This window comes from Cynoglossus semilaevis, chromosome 6, assembly GCF_000523025.1.
Source record: "Cynoglossus semilaevis isolate Cse_v1.0 chromosome 6, Cse_v1.0, whole genome shotgun sequence".
Classification (NCBI taxonomy): domain Eukaryota; kingdom Metazoa; phylum Chordata; class Actinopteri; order Pleuronectiformes; family Cynoglossidae; genus Cynoglossus; species Cynoglossus semilaevis.
Genome location: NC_024312.1, coordinates 8148816 through 8174027, shown reverse-complemented (window position 1 = coordinate 8174027; position 25212 = coordinate 8148816). Strand labels below are relative to the sequence as shown.

At 39.0% G+C, this 25212-nt stretch overlaps 1 protein-coding gene and 1 long non-coding RNA gene across 2 annotated transcripts in view; both read left to right on the top strand.

Moving 5' to 3' along the window:
• Positions 1-8811: 8811 nt before the first annotated feature.
• Positions 8812-21396, top strand: LOC112487106 (uncharacterized). Its single transcript, XR_003049881.1, has 3 exons — positions 8812-9379; positions 13139-13216; positions 21036-21396. It is a non-coding gene; the product is annotated as an uncharacterized LOC112487106 (long non-coding RNA).
• Positions 21397-22420: 1024 nt separating this feature from the next.
• The window catches only part of cspg4 (chondroitin sulfate proteoglycan 4), a 63555-nt gene continuing 60763 nt past the window's right edge, over positions 22421-25212 (top strand). Inside the window, 1 exon segment of the mRNA XM_025056249.1 lies at positions 22421-23635. Coding sequence (XP_024912017.1) covers positions 23560-23635 — 76 coding nt within the window. The 5' untranslated portion in view covers positions 22421-23559.

Here is a 25212-nt window from a genome sequence, read left to right as displayed (position 1 = left end):
AAGTATTTATTCAAATGTATCAAATTACAACTTTTTGACTTCCTCCTTATCTTAAAACAAACAGGGGTTCTTCTTATTATATGGAGCATATATTTAATTGTTTTTACCAGAGTGGTCTTGTGATTTCCTTGTAATTCTGAGCTGCTGATAGTTGTTATCTGTGGTTACAGGAGCCAAGGCTTCTGGAAACAGATCAACATCTCGGCAAGAAAGATGCACTTCCTGTATCATTGTCAGCAGTTTCCCATCTGTGGGTTACTGAACACCAACCACACAACAGCCCGGGGCCCAGAAGGAGGTTGTGTGAGGACAGGACTATTGCATGTCAGGTGATCAGAAGCTCTTGGCAGGCTGTCTGCTAAAATCAATACAAAAGAAGACGACTTTGAAATAGGGCAAAAGACCTACAGTTCTTCCTGTTTTGACTCCAGTCTGGGATCAGTCTGATGGGTTTGTGTGCAGAGCAGTTTCACAAACACAAGTCACTAATGCATAAAAACACCCTGCCGGTAATCCGTCCCATAGATTTGCCCCTTTCATAGCACCCTCCCTCACAGATCTCATGTGATTGGACATAAAGCTTTCCCTCTTTACACCTTGTTATTTACACTGGGTAATTCCATTTGTTCTCTGGAGGCAGGACCACAGAATGGTTTGTTTGTGTGTGTGTCGTTGAAGTTTAACTCATGTTGTCGGAGTGTGTGTTTCTGCAGTCACGTTCTGTGCTTTCCGTCTTCTCTGTGGAGCCAAACAACAAGTTCCCATAATGCAAATCATTAAATGTAAAGGTCAGTGCATACATTACAGGCTAAAGTCAGAATTTGTTGCATTCTAATAAATGGTCAGTAGTCACGCAAGTAGTAAATAGGGTTAGTGTGTGTGTGTGTGTGTTCTCTTACTTGTGGAGACATTTCTTTGTGGTAAAAATTATTTTTTTTTTTTTGTATAGACACTTTGAACTTATGGGGACATTTTTCAGGTCTGAGAAACAGGACATTGTTAGGTTCAAGATTCAGTCAGGATTAGACGTTAGACCAGGCGTGGGCAAACTGTTTGACTCATGGCCCACAATTGTCCTAAAATTTAACAGGGTGGCCGGGTCAGAAGCAGATAGATGAAGCGTTAGTGTAAACTAAGATAAGGCTAAAATGCTAAAGTGCTTTTATAATTGTCTAAACCATATATTGGGAAAAACGTCGGTAATGCTGGAAAAGGCAGAAGTATAATGATATAATATCATTTGGAAAAGTTTGGCGGGCCACATCTGGCCCCCGGGCCTTAGTTTGCCCATGTCTGAGTTAAACTAAGAATTAATTTAGCTGTTCATTTTTAGTGTTTAAGGTTAAAGTCAGTGGTCAGGGAATGGGCATTATGTATACGTAAAGTCCTCGTAACTCATAACAACCAGACTCTGTGTGTGTGTGTGTGTGTGTTGTTCTGTCAGCTGAAGAAAACGCAGCGATGCAGTTTATTTATAGCCTCAAAATGTCTGTCCTTGTCTGACAGTAAATACTGTAAAATTATTCTTACAAATGAGACCTTCAAAAAAAAGTGTTGTTCCAGTCTCTGTTTATTTGTTACGCAACAGACACACAATAAATAGTCCACCCCCCCTCGCTCTCCTTTTTATATATACAGTATATCCACAGCTAACCTGTGAAATAATCAGATTAAAAATCATTTCCACAGCCCTTGTTCGACTACTTTATATTCCCCGTGCGTGAATGTTTACTGCTGTAGTGAAGCAATTTTCAGGAGATGGACTTTGAATTATTCAGACAGAACATTTTGACTACATTATTATAATTCTGCCATTCCTGGCTACAAACTAAACAAATTGTTCCAGATGTGCAGGAGGGCCGTTTCTTGATAAGACTAATCCTATAGAGTGATAATGAACTATAATCTTCAGCTTAGCCTGCGGAAAAATGGGACCAAAAAATAAAACTATTTCAGTCTGAACCCTGGAGGTCTTTCTGAAAACATGCATGAATAAAACAACAGTAAATTTTATGCTCAAACGCTGTCAATGTGACCACCGCTGTTTCAGACTGATGATTAAACAGAACCACGAAGCATTTGACAAAATCTTTGTTTTTTCACCAAATCTGCTAAAAATGTCTTTGTTCAGAATGGATTTGGACACAGGGTGTCACGTTACAGCGTCCCTCTTGTTTCTGGCAGTAAGAGAATTCTCTCTAATACAAAGCTTTTTCTTGAGTGAGAGCAACACACAAGCTAAAAGTCAGTATTATCCCCTCTTAAGCCCTTGTCAACTTGAGACAAGAAATACTCCATCAACCTTCAGGGAACTCTAATACTCCCAGTATTGAATAAAAGCCTGATTTAAGTGTCCATCACTGGCCTACTCTGTGACACCTCCCTTGATCTTTTCTCCCAGACACCATCTTCCTCCCTGGTTCATCCTCCTGACATGGGCGCCAAGTAGAAGGAGACATTCTGGGGTCTGTTTTTTTTTGTTTTTGTTTTTTTGTTTTGTTTTGTTTTTGTTTTTTTTGGTAGAATTCCATTGAAATATTCATTTCTGAGGCCACTTTTCAAACCTTCCATTTCCTCTGCAGTCCAGAGTCCGACTCTGAGATATTACAGACTCTGAGATATTACATTTTCACACATGATGAAAGGTAGAAGGAGACATTCTGGGGTCTGTTTTTTTTTGTTTTTGTTTTTTTGTTTTGTTTTGTTTTTGTTTTTTTTGGTAGAATTCCATTGAAATATTCATTCATTCATTCACTTTTCAAACCTTCCATTTCCTCTGCAGTCCAGAGTCCGACTCTGAGATATTACAGACTCTGAGATATTACATTTTCACACATGATGAAAGCAGCTGAATTACAGAACAGTGTGTACGAGTGACCCAAACGTATGTACTGTGTTATGGCACCACGTTCACAGACATGTGCCTAATGTTTACATCTGATTTACACCACGTTGTAGACACAACCAGGCCATCACTGCTTCTGTGCAGCCAGGGTTGAATAAAGATGTGAAGCTTCTTCCACCATACCATAATATAAAACTTTATATACTTTATATAAAAACAAAACCCTGACACTTTATTATCAGCAGATGTCACAATAAAAACCTTAGGAATATTTGAAAATGTCTTCATAGAATTTTTCACTCAGATCAATTGCTTTTATACATCTATATATACACATATATGTATACAAACACGTGGACTGAATGACGTGCAAAAGAGAGAGATTTCTTCACGACAGGCAACAGAAACAAAGAAAAATAGGAAGCAATCGACATGAATCCACAGCTACCATGTGATAATCCCTAGTGTAGCAGATATCACGCCTGTCTTACACTTCTACCTTACATGCAGAAGGTCCAGGGTTCAATTCCCTACGTTCTTAATGTCAGTGTGTTTATATAAACGTGCCAAAATTTAGGAAAATGAAAAAAATGCTTTTTGTGTCTTTCATACAAATTGATAAACTTTATAATAAACACAACTATGCAGCAAATGAAAACGTGAAATACACATAAATATAATTTCCTCTTTATGCATTTTTTAACATGGGTTCACCCAGGTGTAAACGTGTTCTGAGAGGGCGTTCATGCTTGTCTTATTGTCGAATAAAAAATGTAAGACTTCCAGTCATTTGATGTGCTTTTAATAATCACAATTCTCTGATCCTCCATATTTTATTAGCTGAGGTTTCCGAGCGTGCCTGTATCATGGTGGCAGTCATTCCAAATCTGAATTGTTCAGCAGTAGAACAGGTTTATCTGGAGGCAGACCAGGACATACAGTACAGGGAGCTCGGCAGACGCCACGTGAATGGTCCCCGACAGGGTTGTCAGTTTCTTCTTTCTCAAAAAGTAAAGGTCTCTCTTGTGTAAAAGTTGTGCGACGGCTGTGGAGGTTTCCCATCAGGAGCTGAGCAGTAAAGCTGAACACAGTACAGTCACTGATCTCACCATGTTTTCCTACCAGGAATCTTAAAAGTTCTTTTTGATTGTTATGAAATAATTATAAAAAAATCATAAGATTTTATGTTGAATTAATAATAATCAAACTCTTAGCAGTGATAGTCCTACCAAATAAAAAGATACTGACATTGTAACTTTGAAGGAATACAATAGTTGTGTCACAGCCAAAATACAACACAGAAGGTTGACTTTACCACATTTACCACTGTTAATTATTGAGATTGAATAATAAAAAAGCATTCACAGAACCTACAAGTCAAGTTCATTTCCTTCAGTCAACAGATGTAACAGCTTAATATTCTGTTTTGGACCCAGATCCAATCAGTGTGTCTCTTAACTTCATCCAGTAATTGTCTCAAAACCAAAAGATTTCAATTACCAAAAAAAAAGGTCTCTAGTGTATATAACTAACATGGCCTTGTCAAAAGAAGACACAACATTTACATTTAGAGACACTTGAAAACCCTGACCTGTGGTCAAACCCCTGGGTTGTGGACACTAGGACCCAGAGACAGTTGAGGTGAGGTCACCTGGGTGATTAAGGTGCTGAGAAAACAGCTGTGGTTTTTTCCCTGCTTTGTCACCAGTCCAGTGCTGACGACATCTTGGTGAGTCACATTTCATATTCTTTAAACATAGAGAGCTGAAATCTTTCTCTGTTTCCCCCCCTGTTATCTAGAAGGTAGAAGCAACTATATGCGAGGTATAAAGAAATATATATATATTTTCTCTGTCTGTCCTTAAATGGACATATTTGCATTTCCTGTCACTTGTTTTGTGCTGTGGGGAAATGCTGCTGGCCTCACTGTGGACTTTCTGAACAGAGTGTGTCTGTGTGTGTGATTGTGTTGGGTGTTGAGGTGACGATGAAAGGTGGTTTTGTTGATTTTAAGCACTTCCTTTCACATTCATTCAACTCCCACATCAAAACAAAATGGGAAAAATGGTGGAGAATTTAGATTACACTGTATATACAATACATATATACAATATACTGTATGTATATAAATACATATAAATATGTAAACAAATATATATTTATATATGTATATATAGAATAGCCTTTTGTCACTGTAACATGGGGTACAATGAAATTGAATATATGTATGTACGTGTATATGTATATATATGAATATATATACATATACATATGTACATACATACTGTACTGTATGTACATACATATAAATACAGTATATAAACAAATATATATTTATATATGTATATGTGTGTGTGTATATATACAAAAATATTCAGCAGATCCAGACCCGTCAGCCACCTTTTTTGTGTGTTAGGTTTTATTCTATCAAAGCGGTTACTAGATTGTGTGTGTCGTGTGCAGGGCCAGGCCTGTCACACCAAAGCAGTGGATTGTTTACTCAAGGACAAAGAGACACTGATGGGATTCCATCCAGCGACCAAACAATACAAACATGTGATCAGAACCTACCAGTAGTGAAGGCTGATGTGACTTTGCTGCTTCGAGGTCTGTCCGCAGCGTTGATTTGAAGGAGAGAGATGACAGTGGACGTGACATTGATCAGACAAAGACAAGGATTCCACAAATATTCAGTTTGGATTGGTTTGAGTTTCAGACCGGTGAAAAATTTCCTAGACCATGAATTATTTTTCTTACTTTGACTATTTGCTGCTAAGTTGTCTTTTATAATCAAATTTGAACTTTTTGAAGTTGACATCCCAGTTGTTCAGAAAATTTAAATGTCATATTTTTTTTTTCTTTTTGTCACGTTGCTGAGCAAATCTGCGGAGTTTTTAAAAAGGCATCCATGAACCACCCTACTGTGGCGTTCATTAGCTGCTGCTTGTTGCTAAGTGGGTCATTCGGTCGTTCGGTCATCAGCCCATCTCCTGGTACACAGGAGGTAAAACTGTCCAACAGCATCAGTTTGCTGAACTGGATGAGTGAACGTACCAAGTTTGTCAGGAAGATTCAGGAGAATTCTTTGTTGGAGTAGTTCAGTATGTACAGTATAAAGACGTCTCTCTGTCCTTTATTTTATGGCTGTAGGTTGTTGCCGGGCAGGACACACTTTGACTTATTTTTGTGATCTGGGACCAGTGGCAGACTCCCTGGTATTTGATGTGGTGATGTCAGCGCTCTGGTCAGAAGTTGCATCATCGTATCCCTGTCTGTCTGAACTGCATCTTCAAAGACGTATTAGTCAGCACTTTATAAGCTTTAAATGCTGATCAATGTCTCCAGCATTAACCAGTGTGATTATGAATTTATATGGTAATCATCTCAGTGGCCTCTAATGGCTGCCGAGCCCAGGATCAACGGCACAAACACTGTATCCAAGTTCATCTGTCCCAGGATCAACGGCACAAACACTGTATGAATGTAAGTTCATCTGCCCCAGACCTGACAGAGTGAAGGTTTGTTTTACTGATGATCATTGTAAATTAAGTAGATTTTTTTTTAATATGAATATACAAACAATATACAAACAACATAACACAGCCTGACTACTATTGTATTGACACTACTATGTTTATTTAGTTTTTTTTTTTTTTAAAGTGACTTGTTTAATCACTGTCTAGCTGTGGATTTACATGGTTAATTATTATAAATGTTTCAATTATAATTTTGAAATGATAATTTATTTATTGTGATCTTAGTAATTAATCAAGATAAATCAACATTCCTAAATATGTTTTTATTGTTGTTGTTGTTGTTTGCTTGTTTTTGCCTGTTTTTAACCCAAAGTTAAACTGCATTCAGATGGTATTTTAAGCTGAATCTGCTTCAGTGAATCAAAAACATTTTCCCTGAAGTTTGTGCGAATAATAACGTGTTAGAGCAGTGATAATTGGATGGAGGTGATGGAATAATTGGATGTACAGTGTGTTATTCTGCGAAAAAGTGTGTTGTTCTGACGACCCAACTGTGAATATCTGCAGTACTCCAATGCTTTTTTTTATGATTTATTATACAACATACTCAAGTGTAGGCACTGACCATAAAAATCACAGACTTCCACTCTGTGACCACCAGCGTCATTAAAAAAATGCCTGAATTGAAACTCCATACAATACCCATGGAAAAATTTGACATCCAATCACAACTTCCATTTAACCAAGAATAACAACTGAATCAATATGTTGTTCATCCTGTCATCATATTTTTTTATTGTAGGATGTTGTAGAGTCGTGGCTCCGGGGGCCGCCTACGCGGTTTCAATAGGTTTTTATATATGGGAGAATACATTTATTGCGGGTTTTTATGTCGCTGATATTGCACTCACTGTCATTGACTAACCATTCATTATTAAGAACAAATAAGAAAAGCTCACATATGAGCCCCGCAGGTCAGTGTAAAGTGCATCAGTGCAGGGATTATGGTGTTAATCGATACTGTTCATGAAGGAGTGGCAGCGGACAGACCATAATGTATACACCGGAATCAACAGCTCTGCAGAAAACAGCATGTGTGGGAGTTTTCTAATGAGCCCAAGGTACGACTGCCAACGTCTGACAGGAGAAATAATTCAGGTGTTTGTTTTCAAACACTTTAGAATATGAAAAGATGTTTTAAAGACCATATGTGTATTTGATTTTCTGTAGTCATGGCAACCATTTAAATTTGACGATGAGTTCGACGATGTTTGTTTGAATATGGAGGTGTTCTCAATGTTGTCTATCAAACAGTGAGCCGGGTTCGTGTGTGTGTGTGTGTGTGTGTGTGGTCATCATCTACTCACACACTCCTTTGACCTTGGTCGTCCTTCCTGGAGTGTCTGACTGATTTGCATCTATTTGACTAGTGACTTTTTAAATGCAGTGGAATTGAAGTTTGGTTTAATGTTTGTGAAAATAATCAATGTGTAGTATTAAATAGAAATAAATCTGCAATCTGTTTTGTTGTAGCCTGGCTAAACTGTTCGCCTACACCACAACTGTCGTAGCTAATGATACAGTAGCTCTGGTGTCCAAACGCCCAGTGACATGTTTTGCCTTAAGGTAAAACTGTTGACTTGAACCGTCAGGTTTGTTTTTAAAGTTTTTGTCCAACATGCGACTTCTTCTTCTTCTTCCAGTAATTCAATGTTTCCTCTTTTGCTTTTTAAAATACTTTTTCAAGTTGTTTAAATTTATTTTTAGAAATGAACAAAAATAAATGATTTTGGAGTCGGTATTACAATAAAACTAAAAACTAATTTTATTTTATTTTTATTTTTTAATGATTGAAAAAAGTAGGTACTGTTTCCTGTTTGTTGTGTAGAGGAATCTGTGGAGGAACATGAAAAATAAATCAGGTTTAATAAAATAAAATAAATAATTCAGATGTAAAATTTTTAGCATTGCATTCTGGGTATTACAGTTTTTTCACTCAGTGGCAGAGATGAATTAAAGGTTTATCTGGACACTAAACAGACTGTAGGTATGAGTGTACTGTCAGGTCGTGGTTGTTTGTCTCTGTGTAGTACCTGACTGTAACTGGGAGTAACTTCATCTCCAGCTGAAACTCTGTGGAGGATGAATGAATGAATGAATGAATGAATGAACACAGGCCATATTTTCTGAGTCTGATTTTTTTTTTTAGATAAGATTTCCCTTTTTGTCTTTGTTTCTGAGGAGCTGTATATTTGGAGCAGGTTGTTGTTGTTTTCTGACTAGAGTCGTACTTTGTGTCTAGAGAGCAGCTCTGGGTTTTCATTTGTTCTCTCTCTCTGTGTGTGTCTTTGAGCATTGAGGAAAGAAGTGCCATCGCTTCACTGATTACCGTCTGACTCACAACAAACTGCTGGCACGGAGGTGCTGGAGGTGTAAGTTAGAGTCAGGTATTATAATGTCTTGTTAGGTCTTTAAATAACACTTTTGAGTCTGGTGGGATTTTGTCTTTGTTTGCTTGTCATGGCATGCCGAGAATTCCTAAGAAATATAAAATGATCTTCCAGTGTCGGAGACAGCGCTGTGTTTTTACTGTTGCGGAAATGAGGCGTCTCACAGTTTGTGAGAATCACCTGTTACATCAGTGAAATGTCAGCTAGGTGGCAACTTTTTTTTCCCCACTAAGTCTAGTGTGCTAAAATATGAGAGTACAAAGAATATTACATAAGTCACATAAGTTACATAAGTACAACCTAATTTTACCACCGTAAATAAAACATCTCAGATCTCTGCAGTTTTTTACTAAATGAAATATTTCATCTTGGACACACGGAGGAGTCCCTCATTTGGCTCGGGAGATATTTGATTCCGCTGAGTGAATGTGAGACTTGGAAATGTGTAATTTACATATTCATTTGCATGTCACAGCACATCTGCTTCAGTGTGATAGTGATTTGTCAGTAGCCAATGTCCCTGCATACATTTGAAAAGGTGAACTTCTCTGCTTGTTTCCAAAGGTCCGTCTCTGACCTGTGACTGTAGATGTGGCGTCACTAACAAAGTAAGTAACTCTGACACTACTGTAATTAGGGACTATAACCTGCGGAGCTCATTTATAAAATATATTGCAATCATCAATAATTTGGTCAGCAATAAAATCTCAGTTCTTTAACCTGATTACTTGCTGACTCTGGAAAGACATTATTTGTTGAATTTCCTAGTAAAAGAAATGAAAGTTGATTAAATTATTTTCAAATATCAAAGTATAATTAGCCTGTAGCCTATATATAAAAAAGCAAAAATAAGTACATATATAACATATAATACATTACAAATAAATAAAATATATGAAATACAATAAATTAATAAAGTTGTAAATGGTACGTCATAACAACACGTGTATGTATATATTTATATGTATACATACAGTATATAACTGTATGTATGTGTGTATTATATATAGATGTAATGTGTGTGTATATGCACACATATAAATATTTTATATACATGTATACATGTTATATATATGGATATATATTTCCAATTGTCTGTAACTTTTTGCAGTGTGTGTGTGTATATATATATGGATATATATTGCCAATTGTCTGTAACTTTTTGCAGTATTTTAACTGTAGAAAAAAACAACTAAATGACCAATAGGAAACCACAAAATACTATATGACTTTATATACAGTAGCTCATTTTTGCGTTGTATTTTCCGAAGTAATGAAACCTGACGTTTTTCCCCTGACATTTTGAAACGTTTAACACGTGTCAAACGACCCACTTGATATTTGGGGAAGTGACAAGGTTTTGTGCGTCGATCCCTAAAAGGCTGGAGGTCGTACGGAGGTGAATGTTGAATGTCACTTTCTGACGGTTTATATTGTCACACTCACTTTACAAAAAAGTCATTTCAGTCAAAACAAGGGTGTAAAAAAAAGATAATACAGCTGAATGTCATTCCAGTTGTTTGTCATGCAAATGACAGGAGTCAGCCCTGGAGATCAAAACAATTAGCACGGTGTCGAGAGACGGCCACGAATGAACCCGGCTGCAATTTAGATGGCGGAAATGTTAGAAAAGCAGGGACGTCGCCAGGCCGCTGAACCGTCCCCATCAGGTTAAGAGCTGAAGTTCTCGACACTCGATTGCAAATGAGGCCTGTGAGCTCTCATGAGCCGTGGTGTGAAAAGCTGTCTCTCAACAGAGCCACACTGGCCCTTCGTGCTGCCTAGTGATCTGCTCAACAGCGCTTCAGCAGATGTTGGGGTTTGCACTCACAGCCTCATACTTCAGCTCACTGACGCCCAGTCAGTTAGAAAACCTGGGTCACTGTTTTATGTAATAAGCAGTAGTACTCCATTCAGAGGTAGGTCTTCCTAGCTGTATAGTAAAATAGAGAATTAAATTCATAGTGAACGCATTCTTAATTTTGATATTATAAAAAAAAAAGCGAAGTTAACGTGACCAGTTGACCGGAAAGTGAACAGAGCTTTAGCACCATTCACACATTTTTACTTAAATCACTGGCTCCTGTTTAATGAAATGCATCAGCAAGTGAATTGTGAGTACCAGTAGAAGTATTTTATGCCTTTTATGCCACGGGATTGGAAAGTGTATGCAGTTTTATAAATTCATACCTGCTGTAGTAGATGTTATATAATTAGAATACTAATGAATGTTAATGTTTTTGCACGTTTTCATTCCTGAGACTCCACTTTGTGACATTTAAAATAAAAACAGTGTGTAGTTTTTGTAATCCTCTAATCAAGAGTCATTAATGAATAGTTTCATGAGTAAAAGTACAAGGAATCGGTTTAAATGCCATGATAGGTTGGCCGAGCCCACAAACAACACATTTTATAATCATCAGGCAGTAAATATGAAAAATCCACAATCATTAGGATTTAATATCCACGAGCACACTCAATCTTTTCATCCTTAATGAGCCAAGAAAGACCCAAATGGGTTTTATAATCCCCACTGCTGTAAATATCAAACTATTTCCAGCTCTTCAGAGACGTCGGCTTCTCTGGAGATTCTTCTTATGCTCAGTTTGCCAGCTCTGCTCCCAATACATTCTCTGATCCTTCACTCCCTCTCCCTCTCTCTCTCTTTCTGAGGACTTCACTTAAGAAACACATCCCTTGTATATTTTCACGAAAAATGTGTTCTTTTCATATCCAATCTGAGATCACATCTTAATCCTGAACATCAAAATTTCGTTCCGAGAGACAAAGTGTTCTTATTGGGGATTGCTGTTTATCCGCCGCTTCCTCACAGTGTTCCTTTTAGTGGCCTTGCATTTAAAGGTGGGTTAAAAGGAGGCTTTTTTTCTACTTTACCAAAATCGTAAAAAATCTGTGAAACTTCTTTTGCCACTTTTCTCCAAAAAAAGTTTTGGTTCTGTTCTGTATTGAATTATAACTTTTGTATATGGCTCTATTTAGACTTTTGGACTGGGGCAAAGAGAGGTTGTCTATGATTTGTCATGTTTTACAGGTACAAAATGTAGCATTGAATGAAAGACCTCAAAACATTTTTAAATATTAAAATTAAATCATTGTGACAGATGCATCTGATCCAGCAGTTCATCACAATGAAAAGAAAAAAAAGGAAAACAAGAATTAGACTGTATTAATTGACAATACACTTTTAATTGACAATTGTTTTTCACAACACAAGACTATTTAATTGAATGATTTACTAAGAACAATAGTCAGTAACTCTCTTTGGTTCAACTTTTTATTTCAGTCTGTTTCCAGAGAGTGAGATGCAGATTTTCAGAAACAAACAAAAAATATTAAAATTAAATCATTGTGACAGATGCATCTGATCCAGCAGTTCATCACAATGAAAAGAAAAAAAAGGAAAACAAGAATTAGACTGTATTAATTGACAATACACTTTTAATTGACAATTGTTTTTCACAACACAAGACTATTTAATTGAATGATTTACTAAGAACAATAGTCAGTAACTCTCTTTGGTTCAACTTTTTATTTCAGTCTGTTTCCAGAGAGTGAGATGCAGATTTTCAGAAACAAACAAAGCACCTGTGTAATATGGCAACAACGTGAACTAAGTCGTATACCATCTGTGCACCCTTCAACTGTAAACTGTGGTCTTTAATGAGTTTGTAAATCATTAGCAGAATGAGTTTAGCCAACCTTGAAGCTAACAATGACTCCCACCAGTCAGACATGTGAACATTTACTGACAGAAAAGGCTCCATTATCAGCTGTATTAGAAGCAGCAAAAAGGATAAAAAAAAGGTTTTTTTTTATTTTTTTTGCACAATCAAACTGCCAGGCTGTAAACTTATCTCCACTTCTGACCTCATTTCCCATCTCCATGGTGACATTTTGCAAAATATCCCCAATTCCAAACCTCAAACTCTTCATTTTGAAGAGGATGCAGGATGGCTTTATTCACATGAATTTTACATGCTGTCACATTTGACTGCAGGGTAACACTGGTTCACACACATCAAATATTGACTTCACCTTGTTATTTATGTTCTGTTTTTTTCTTCTTGTTCGCATGTGCAGTATTCTAATTATCCTATGATTAATATTATAAGGTATATACAGCGTTTATATAATCTGCTCCTCAGCACTGGAGTTGTTGTCATTTATTACCAAGACACTTCTCTGACCTGTCGTTATTGTTGTTATACCATGTTATTTTCTTTAGCTTGTTTCTCTTTGCTTGAATCGCCACAGGGATAAATAAAAGTTGCTGTTTTTTTTAATGCATGAAGGTAAGACTTGAAGGCAAAATGTGTGATAATTGTTTTTTCTTTTCTGTTCTGTAGACGATGCTGCACCTTCCTCAACAAAATCTCTCTGTGACAACAAATCTTTGGGATGAGACAACAGACGCAGATGCTAAGGTCAGAATCTAATCTTATTTTTTCTTTTACATGAAGGGGTTGACAAAAAGTCATGGACACTTAAAACACTGAGAGAAAGACTTTCCGCTGCAGCTGGAGAGTATTGAACAATTTTTCAATAATGCCTAAGGATTGAGAATAGGGTGTGTGTGTGGTTAGTGTCGCAGCTGTAGCCGTGACACCGGCCCAACACTTCAGTTCAGACGGTTTACCTTCCTCACTGCCTCAACAGGGACAGTTTTTACAATTTTTACATAGAAACATTTTTTAAAATTTTCTTTAAAACACAACTCTGTTTGATAAAATAACGTTTTTGACATTTAAGCTTATCACTTTTTAATTTAGTAAATTCAAAACTAAAAAAAAGAACACGCTGTCTATTGCACTATGTACCTTTTTCTTTTACATTAAACCTAGCCTTATATCATTTAAAAAAACTTACCTCAGTATTTTGAATTCCTTTGAATTCAAGTGACTGACAAAATCCCTCTGCAATACATCCGTGGACCCTCCAGGGGTCGCAGACCCCCTGTTAAAGACCTTTACATACTTTATGAGATTTGTTAGTTGTGAGAATGAACAGGATTTTTGACCAGGTCTGTCCAACCATGTTTGATTGTCTTGTGTCTTTGGTCACAGTTTACTTACGTCTTTTATTTGTCGTTTATTAATATCTGGTCCATAGAAGTTTTAGATGAAAAAGTTTGTATAATTTCATTAATACTTCATGTGAAGAATGAACTCATATCTCATACAGTATCTCTCACTCACACAGCAGTTATGGAAATAATAAAAGAGAGACGCTCTGGAGCATGGACGTGTGATGATGGTCTTTTAAAGCTGACATGGTCTGTAGAGGAGTTGAATTTGAATGTCAGGTGAAGGCATTCTTGAAAAAAAAGAAAATATTTGATTCAATTGTGTTTGTAGTGTTGGTTTTCAGCTCATTTTTATTGGTCGACTGAAGTTAGTTATTATTTTGTCCTTGGTTTAGCTTCATAATGCTACTGTACCTAATGTTTATAAATTGCACCTGTTAGACGTTAGGTACCAGAATCTGTGGAGAACTCATTGGATCCACAGATCATCCATACACACACACACACATACACAATGGAAGGAGAAACAAAAACATTCACACCTGGAGCTACAGTATTTCACCTCTATCTGCAAACAGAATCGTTTTTTGAGGGACAGTTTAATAGGTCTGGTCGATGTGTCGGTACTTTAAGGAAAACTAAGCGGTCAATAGCCTTTTAGAACCATTACGTAGAAGAGGAAAAAAATAGTCCTCCAAAGTATATCATAGCCCCTGGATAGACATTGAAACAGTAAACCTGTGTAGGGGTAAAATCTGATAAATCACTTTACAAATAAAAAGAATAACAAACCAGCGGCTGTGTGTGTAATTCCCTCCGTGTGTACGTGTCTTCTTGGAGGAGAAAATAACGATCCGCTTGCTTTTCCACCTCCTCTTAAATGTCTTTCAAGTCTCACTTTAGAGCTCTCAACACTGGGAGAAAGGATTAGCAGAGGAAATATTGACGCGTTTCACTTTGAGGCCAAAACCAAGAAGGCTGTCCATTTGTCTCAGTCTTGGTTTTATCAAGTGCAAAAGTCCAGTAATTACTTTTCTTGTGACCGTAGGGAGATCAGGAAAGTGGGCTTCGGTAATCCCTGCTATTGTGCAATGGAAGTCGCATCCCGTTATATTCACACCAGCTTACGCTGGAATTCATTGCTCACACTGATGAAAGCTGCTGCGATCAATGCGTTCCAATATAAACGTATAGAAGCCGAGGTTCTGTATTGGCGTTGTTTAGACATGAGGGCTACATTTAATTATCTGCTGCTGTATCAATTCCCGCCAAAGCCCTGCGTCTGATCCTATCAGTGGTGTCATTACACCGACGCCCACCGTCGGCCTCGGCTGATCATTTATACCGGCTGTAAATGACTCCTCATTGTGTTAACTGCATTGTTCCGCGGTTTCATTTTGGTAATGTGCTTCCGCAGACTGTTGACATCTGTGTCCAAAACACACATCTTTCGTCTTCCTAATTGTGAGCATATATGGACGGGATGATGATGATGATGAGGGGGCTGATGTAGTGACTCTGCTGTAATGTAATCAATGCTGTTAATGGAATCAGATTTCCATACAGATCTAATGTGGATCAATCCCAGCTGCAGATTTGCTCGGAGAGAAAGCTGATGTATCAAATACACTTCCGAGGGTCGTCTGTAGGGGCAGCACAAAAGTCGCTGCACAGAAGCGGTTCACCTGTGTTTGATTATTGGTGTAGTCTTGTCTCGTCAGTCGTGACAATTCTCTGGGCTTTGATGATGAGCTAACGCTTTACATCCAGTTAAATTGGCGATGACGTTTTCTCTGGTCATTTTCCCTGTCTGTTACACAGCCTAAAAAATAAAATAAAAATCTCAACTCTGTGCTCCAAAAGTTTTTATGCTGTTCAGTGTGTTTTTGCTTTGATGTTTTCAAGCAGCAGTGGCAGGTGACCAAAATGAATGTGACTTCAGAGGCTATAATTACCTCAGGGGTATTTTGTTCTAGAGAGTGCCACCTGGTGGGTTGACACGCTTTCTGATGTTTATTATTGTCATTGTTTAGGTTACAGTACCATTAACACGCTGTCTAATCATGTGCATTTTAAAAAGCAATTACAAAAATAACATTGATGTCCTCTGTTTTTAACCTGCTGCCTGACGCTGGAGAACAGTGATCACTTTCAGAAGCTCCAGAGAAGAGAGGCGACCCCACCAAAGTGGGATTCAAACCTCTCACCATGATGCCACATGTTGCCACGGGCAGCCACCACTGAGTGGGGAATTTGAATTGGCCGTAGGTGAGAGTGAGAGGTTGAACCTGTCCAGGGAGCTCTCTTCCTCTTGTGTGTTATCAGCTTGGATTGGCTGCATGACTCTGGACAGCCAATCAGTTAAAGAGATAAACTGTAACATAACGGCAAATGTGCAAATGCCTAACATTTGCAGTTGAGGCAGTGCTGAGTATTACTGCAGATTTGTGTTTTTGGCAGTGTGTGAGGCCTTATTATTGCAACAGAAGCCAGAAATCCTTAATCCATAGGGGTCTCAGTGGAAAGGAAAAGCGTCTTCAACAATCCCCATTCTGGGAGCTTGAGGTGAAATCCAGCGATCAGTCAACCCCAAGCCTCTGAGCTTCTTGAGGGCTTGGGATGCAGTCCAATTTTGTATTTTTTTTTTTTTTTTTACAATGCCCCCCAAAGTACAGAAGAGGAGACGGGGAACAGAGCTGCAGAGAGTTGGAGACAGCCAGGTCTGCTGGGGGGGAGCGTTCCAAAACCTCCAAACACATAAAAAAAATTGGCCGAGCACTAGTGTATTCATAAGGATGAGTTACAGGGCCTGCAGGGGAGAGAGAGAGAGAGAGAGAGAGAGAGAGAGAGGTGGGCGTTGATTCTGTGAAACGCCTACACATTCATATACACACATCTCCACCCAGTGTATCTGAATCACGCCGACAAGTTTGTGTCGGGATTGAAATCTTTGCACAGGGGAGCATTTTGTGAACAAAACTGCCTTTTAGACTTCACCGTCAATACCATTTCAAGACGTCAGAGTCCAACCGCGGCGCACACAGGAGGCCGTCGTATTCATTTTAGAACTGTGATTTAGAAGCCATTGGTGCAGCACTGTGCATAATCTCGCTACAAGAACCTCCTCTATCACGCCGGGATGTTTTATTGTTGAGATGTGAATGGTCTGGCACATGGCTTTGCACAGCTCATAAAATAAGAAATGCAGCAACAGAATAATGGGAAAACTTTTGCAGACTGATTGCAGCATGAAAATACAATTCACTCTCGGCTCACTGACATATGAGCTGATTTGTTTGAATGAAAGGGCTGATGTCGTAGGGATGAAAACCCCAAATTGTGAAGAAATCGATCGATATTGTATGAAAACACACTGCAGTTTTCCACTGTAGTACATACAGCAATGGTAACATCAAACATTTGCTTTAATTCTTTGACAGTTTGTGACCACTCGTGTAATGGCCTTATATTCACACGGACAATTACACTTTACAAATACCTCAAACTCTGCCCCTGTTCCCAGGACCCAGTTACCAACCCTGAATATCTGCCCATTATGTCCCGGAAAGGACTGTTTACTCATCAGTTTTGTTGATATGGATGAATAACTGTGTGTGTGTGGGGGGGGGGGGGGTATCTTTTTATTGTATGACTCAAAAGACTTGAGTAGACTGAAACATTTCTGCCGACTCGTGTGTCTAATATTAAAAAAAACCAACAGCCTTTGCTTCAGTCAATCCATTACTGTAATCACAATTACACATTTAGGTGTAAGTGGGGGAATGGGCCTGATGGGTGGTCATTAAAGCTCATTTAATCCACCACCAGAGGGCAGTGCTAAGTGCTCTCTTGACCTCAGAGCTCTACTTGACTCCCAGGCAGTTCAGTTCAGTGGCTGCTTCCCTGCCCACCCACACGTGTAAACCAAACAATCAGGGGTGTGTTTATTTTTGATCACTTTGTTTATTCAATGTGATAACATCTATGTTAAAGGGGAGCTGGGGGGGGGGGATACTTTACATGTGAAATGCTGTGTGTATTTCTGTATAGTTGAATATTTACTTGCAGAGCTTTAAATCAATTTCTAAACAATGTTTCCATTCAGGGAACAACATATAGTTGAGACTCGACTACCATTCAACTCTGCTCCGTAGGTGTCTGATGGGTCCACGTTTATTAAGTGAAAACAACTTCTGTCTCGAAACATTCTACAGAACAGATGAAATGATGCGCTCCCTGCTGCCTCCAGTCTCTTTAGAAACACTGCATAGCGATAAAATATTTAGCATCTTATATACAGTACAGTACAGTACAGTGATAACCCTGGCATTGTGGGCTTTGTACTCCTCCACATGCACAATGTTTATTCCTGTTTCAAATTAATGAGTCAGGTTTTTATGACTAATTACTTGCATCACCCTTCCATCCCACAGCCACGGTGGAGACGAGAGCATTATTTGTTTTTCCCAGTGGCTTCTGTAAAATCAGTCATCAAACCTCCTACAAAACATAACTTTAAATGTTAAAAAGTGAGATTGTCTTCGACCTAAAGGGAAGCGCCGTCACTGCTGTTCTTGACGACTGAACTCACTGCACGACCGTCTCTGCACAAATGACATCTTGATGTTTCGTACTCATGCTTCATTCTTCAACTGTCCACTGTCGGTTAACAGTTAAAAACACATAACCAGAAACTGATTCTTTCCAGTAGCCTTTCATTATGTCCTCGGGCAGGAATTCTGAGGTAACAATTGTTTGATTACATCCTGTAATTTCATCACATCTTAAGGTTATATGTCATTGCATCATGCTAGCAACACCAGACACTAATCAACACCTTTTTCACAACACCTATGGCAGAGCTAGGCATGATTATCACACTGTAACACTTTAACCCCATAGGACGACAACTGAGGAAAGTTAAAAATATATATATGATATATTTTTTGGATTAATACTCCTTACCTTAATGGATGCATAACAATACAGAGCTTTTCAAATCAGCTGTTATGACTGATCACAGTTCTTTAGCTAATTGGCCATTAACCCAAGTGTAGTAGTATACAGTACAGTATTACTCTAGAAGAAAGTGGGTGTTAGGAAATATAATCAACGTGAACATTTCAACAGGACTTGGTTCCTGTTTAGTTATTGTAAATGAGGTTATCGTGGTCAACTTACAGCTAACAAGTCATCCTTGTGTTTAGCCAGTGAAACATATGAAAATACTTCCTACTCTTCCCCTCTGAGAAAAGTCTGACGCTGTTCATCTAAAACCCGTAGAACAATATACTGTTGATATAATGGAATATAATCAAGTTAAACATTTAATATATTTTGGTAGTCCTCTGCTGTATTTGAGTTTCAAGTCATGGATGATCTGTCACAGACTACCTTTTTGAAAAACTTGCTTTGTTAGAATCAAGGTCACCCTGAGCTTCACCTCTCTTTCCTGCATTCCATCACTGCTTCTCATCAAAGGTGTTGACCTGTGTTGACTATTGGGGAGGGGGTGCGGGCGGGGTTCAACCTGCAGCCTCTCATCCTCAGGGCTCACTGATGTCGTGCAGGTGGTTTCAGTTTATTCTATATTTTGGTTTCAAGGGGAAAAGAAAATAATTGTGAGTCATAGATTAATAGCAGTGTTTTGGGAATGTTCCTTTCCGTGCCCTGTCTCTTCAATGGCCCTTGAAGAACAATAAAGGCAACTAAGAGAAAAAGCTGAGCCTTGGAAAGTGAGCTTTAAAGAGAACAGAGCACAACAAAGCAGCCTCATTCCAGGGCCTAGAAAAATGATATCTTCTACACCCGATGATGTTTTTTTTACAATACGAAACAATTCTGTTGCCGATGATACCAGGCCGTCCTTTCCCTCCCCAGTCCACCAGATTATTACTGTAGTAAATCATTGTGATTAAAACCTACTGCTGTAATTATCATGAACTTGGCTCCCGTGCTCGGAAAAAAAACAATACTGACATAGTTGCTGTGGTTTAATCAAGTCTGGTTCTTTGTGAACATAGTGGTGGTCTGGCCAGACGGTTGCAGCTACACACGAGGCTGAAATCTGAGACGGCGCGGTGAAAGTGGCGCTTCAGAGCTGTGCTGAAGATCACTGAGGAGCCAATACTTTGTCCACAGAGGCTGCTGTGATTACGTCAACACGGTTTGACGTTTCGATTTAATCTGTTGAGTTGTGTTGAGTTGACAACCACAGCATGGTGAGACAGATTGTTAGGAGGACGGTGGACAGAGGCTGCTGTGATTACGTCAACACACAATCAAACCTTTCAATGATATAAAGGTAATAATTCATATAGTTTTATGACAGAAGTAAGAAGTTACACTGTCTAATTTCAACACCTAAACTATGTATGACGTCTGTTTAAATGTCTCTAAAAGACATTGACATTTTCTTATTAGAGAAGCTTAAGGAACGGTAAGCAAATAAAGCACTGTCTAATTTCAACACCTAAACTATAAGGAACGGTAAGCAAATAAAATATTTCATTCAAAATAGATTTTTGTTTTTTAAAGACTTCTTCCACTCATTTTGCTTTAGTCTTGATTTAACTCAGAGCTGAATCGATGTTCCAAGTACGTCTAGAGAGAAATGGTTTAATTGCGTGTGTGTTAAAGGAAAAATAATCGCATTGACCAACGGCTCTTTCAGTTCATTATTGTGCGCCAGTTTTGAGCTAGTTATTGACTTGATGACCCCTGAGCGACGGAGAATTATTACCGTCTTTGCAGCTTCGTGGAACCTTTTTAGCTTCTTTTTTAGCTCATTGATTTGCTTTTCTGCTTGGCAGACTCAGCCCATTTGTGGGAACAGTTTTGGGCTGAAAATCTGATAATGTATTATACAATACCTGACCCTCAGTGAGCAGCAGACAGACTCACCGTTGATATGCCGGTGAATATGAAGCATTTAGCTGCGTAAAAGCCAGTTATTCCCCCCAGGAGTTGAACCAAATCTGGGAAGAGTGTGAATGTTTGTGTGGACAGGAAGGGCCACTCCGGATGAATACTAATGCGTCTGCCGGACGTGTTTGTAACGCAGTGTTTTGGAAAGGAATTATATTTTAAATGTTGCTCTCAGTCTGATCTAGTGCCCCCGGTGGCAAAACTACTATTGAAAGCAGATTTTAAAAGTTTATGATGTTTCTGTCTTGTTATAAATTCATAATTAAGTCTTATTTTCTCTTCTACTAAAATAGACGCTGATCTGCACAAGGACATGGCATAAATTACTCTAAAATGTAGCAGTGGAGCTGTAAAAGCAGATAAATAAAGGGAGATAAGTGATGCTGATGTAAAAAATAAATAAATAATAAAAAGTTTGTGCCTCAACTTAAACTTTTTACAAGGTGGAAAATGCCTTTAACACTTTTAGACCTTGAGGAAGGAGACATGATGTATTTTGGTGAGAACAGTTGTCCATAAACTGAGGGTTTTGTTTACATTGGACCTATAAAAACTCCACAGGAAACGGGTGATCAAAGCACAGACATGTATTATTAAGCCCCCAAAAAGTCTTAAATTGCATCAATTTATTTTTATTTAGTCAGGTTCACTCATCATCTGGAGTAATTATGCTCAAGGAACTGCGGGTGTTTTGGATTGCATAAGACTTGCCTGTGATCTCACATACTGCAGTAGCCCACTCATATATAGTGGGTGACATCCCTGCTGGGCAAATTATGTATCCACAGGGAGGCGAGAGCATGTCATCGGTGCAAACGGTTTGGCTAAGGCTCAGAGGGAGTGTTTTAATTGTAGTCTGTGTCGTGGGGAATAATCAGAGAGGCTGAAGTGACAGAAAAGGTTCCCTGCAATAAATCCGGTCACGCTTCAGATGTCACGTTTTATGTCACTGGTTTTCCTACGGCTACAGTCATTCACACTCTTTTGCAGCGTTAAGAACTGTGCTCTCTGCAGCTGTCCAACGGATGAATGCCAGTTAAGTCAAGAGCAATTAGGGCATTCTCCACTGGAGGTGCTGCTGATCTAAAACTTTAAACATTTGTACCTATCTTGACAAATTCCTTAGATATTGTGCGACAAAAAGGAGAAGAAAAAGACTATGAACGTGTTTATAACTAATTAAACCTGTTTACTAATCAATATTCTTTTTAGAGAGATTTAAAGATGGAACTTAAGACATGACTAATGGTGTCTCAGATGTGTTGACATCCAGAGAACTTAACAGCAGTATTGTACATAATTGATGAATCATCTAGGTATATTATAGTCTCATGGAACAGCGTATCTGTGTGAAGTGACATCTTATGCTAGCCTCGAGCTAACATGGCTATATCTGTGTCGGTAGAACAAAGTGATCTGAGGTCATTCAGCAGCATGTTTTACCCCAGGAAATAAACATCACGGTGGAGTAAAACATCATTGGAATGAGTCTCAAATGTCTCCCACCTCAGTACACAGACATGGGTTCTACTTCCTTTTCTATGTTTGTTTATTTTTAACAAATACAGTTTGGTTTGTAAAAACACAAAAGTCACTCACTGCCTCTACCACCGGCCAGCGTGTTTATAGGACCAACATAAACAGAACAGAATAGTTTACCTTTCATAGGATAGTTTTCAATTTGAAACGATGCACGCGTTGACGACGTGAATGATCTGGAAATTGTTTGAATCGCTAAAACTTTTGACACAAAAAGATTCAAAGTTATTCAGTGATGGTGTTCAGGAGATGCTAATCACAGACCAATTTTAGCTGTCGGAAACTACAAAGACAGAAGTGATAATGAACGATGAGTCTCACAGTCATTGAACCAGAAAATACAAAACCTTGAATTGAGTGTTAGCATCTTCACAGAGAAAAGAGGAGTTAAAAGCCAAGTGGAGAGCAGTCAGGGAGTGTGTTCAGCACAGTTGAAGATTTTTCTCTTCTAATGCTTTAAATATGCACTAAAACTGCCCCATCAATAGGAGAGAGATAGTAAATGCAACTCCAACAAAGAAAACTCACCAACAGTCAACATTGAAGTGTGGGTTTAATTAGCTCCAGGAGCAGGTTTGTTGAACAAAAACATAAAGAAAAGAGACATTGATCAAGGGAAAGGCTAAAAAGATAAAACTCCAAGTGAGTGGAGCAATGTGATTTTCTTACTTTTTTTCCTTTCTTTAATTAGAAGTAAAAGGTTTATTCTTGCAGATGGCTTGTCTCAAAAGGCCACTCTAATTACTTGGTAAAACAAAAAGAGGGAGTCTGACGAAAAAAAAAGGAGCAGCCAGACTGAGAGAAATGACAAATGGGAAGAAAGTTAATTCTGCAGTTGTGCGTTATACAGGAAACATGCTTATAAACTGACCTTTGTATATATATGCCTATGTTTGTCGCGATGTGTTTGTAGGGTTGACAGTTTGTATATGTGTGAGAAATGACAAGCCTTGAACACGTGTGTGAGCAGCAGCAGCAGCTGGGATGGCAGAATACTGTATTCTATTCCAGTCCTGGAAGACTAGTGTGTGTGTGTGTGTGTGTGTGTGTGTGTGTGTGTGTGTGAGCCACTAAGTGTAGGTCTGTGTGTGATTTCGGGGGGTGGAGGGTGGAAAGTGGATGAAGGAGGGCGTCCCTCTCCCTGGTTCCTCCCTGGCCCTGCCCCTCCACATAGAGAAGTATCCTGTAGCAGGTCCCAAAACTGGAAACTCATTCAGTCCCTTCTGAATGGCATGTCTTTAACGTGAGAGTTGAGGACTTAACTTTGAGGAAGAAAATATGAGAGCCCTTCACACAGCCCTGGTCGGTGCCTTTCTGACCCTGCTGCTCTGCTTCCCCAGCCCCGGTCATGGAGGTAAGACAACCACAAATAATCTCTGCTGTGCTGCTCCTCTCTCTCTGCTGCTCACCTCTATCATAGATGCATGGTAGGAAATCAGAGACGTGTCCCCCTCACAGGCATCCCCCCAAAAATACCTCAGTCTAACCCATGTCCACCTAATAAGCTGATTGAAACACTCTTTAATTATTGGACACAGAGTCAAACCAGGTCAAATTTGATTTATTCTACACTTTGCGTGTTTACCACTCTTAATATTTAATTCCAGCAATGAAATGTTTTTTTTTTTTTTCTAAATAGAACTCAATACATAGGACAAAGGATGAGGCAGGGGTCTGACTTCGTGGGGTCTGAGACAACATCTGTCAGACTCCACAGCTAATGTATTTCTTTTTTCAGTTTGTTCCCAATTGAATGTGTGAATGCATTTACCTTGAAAGTGTTTGCATTAGAAGTGTGTTGCCCAAGGGCTGGGGGTAGTGAAGCCGAAGCCCTCGGTGGTTAGAAGGTGAGCCAGGGTTCCTGCGCCAGCAGCGATGAATGCTTCTTTCACAGGGAAGTGCACAGTGACGGCAAGCACTGCTTTCAGTCCACACAGAGAGGAGAGATGAAAGTGAGAGAGGAGGAGGAGAGGGGATAGTAAAGGGAGGCTGTGAGCGTAGAGGAGAGGGGGATGCTGGGAGGCCAAAGCATACAGCAGCCCCCATAAGTTCATGAGTAAAAGTCAGCTGCATATGTACCTTTGTGTCCATTATAGGACACGGCAGATTGTTTTCTTTTTATCCCTCCGGTGTGAGCACACATTCCTTTGGAATGTGTTAGTGTGGGTGAAGTAAATCTAGAGCAGGGATGAAAGTTTTCCTCAGCCTAAGTTAGTTGCCTCAGCATAAAATTTGTACATGTGGTGAAATTGGCAAGATGAGCTATGGACTCAGAGCAGCTGTTGAGTCCATTGTTTCCTACCGGCTGTCAGATCTGCAGACTCTCACTGCAAAAATTTCACTCCTATTAAGCCGGGTGCAATCCTCCCCACGAGAGCTTTTTTGGCAGCCAAAGTGTAGAAGTGGCACTTCATCTGAACGCCGGGGTATTGCTCTGTTTCAGTGGCACAGAATCAGAACTCAGCTGGATGGTTGGATGGAGTCCTTGTCTGGTATGATCTCCTCATCACCGGCATGAAAAGAGTCGTCTGCCCCTGTGTTTGCTCTTTCTACAGATAAACCCCAACTGACTGCACTGACAACAATTCCTCTGCTTCATAATTATTTGTACCGGTTACAATTGATGGTAGTACAGAAACCTCTGTGTGGTTTTGTAGCACCTCTGTGTGGACAATACAGCTGGAATTCTTCAAAGGTTGATGTTTTAACAAAGGTTCAGATGGTTGAAGCTGTGACTGGGTGATACAGAGACGTGACGTGGGAGCCTTCTGGTGGAAAGTGGGGCTCCAACCACTGCAGCACTGGGAGCCTTCTGGTGGAAAGTGGGGCTCTAACCACTGCAGCACTCTGACCCTTTATATATACACATTATTTACAGACAATCAGACTAATACATTCCCAGAGTGCTGACTGAACTAAAGTAATACTGCA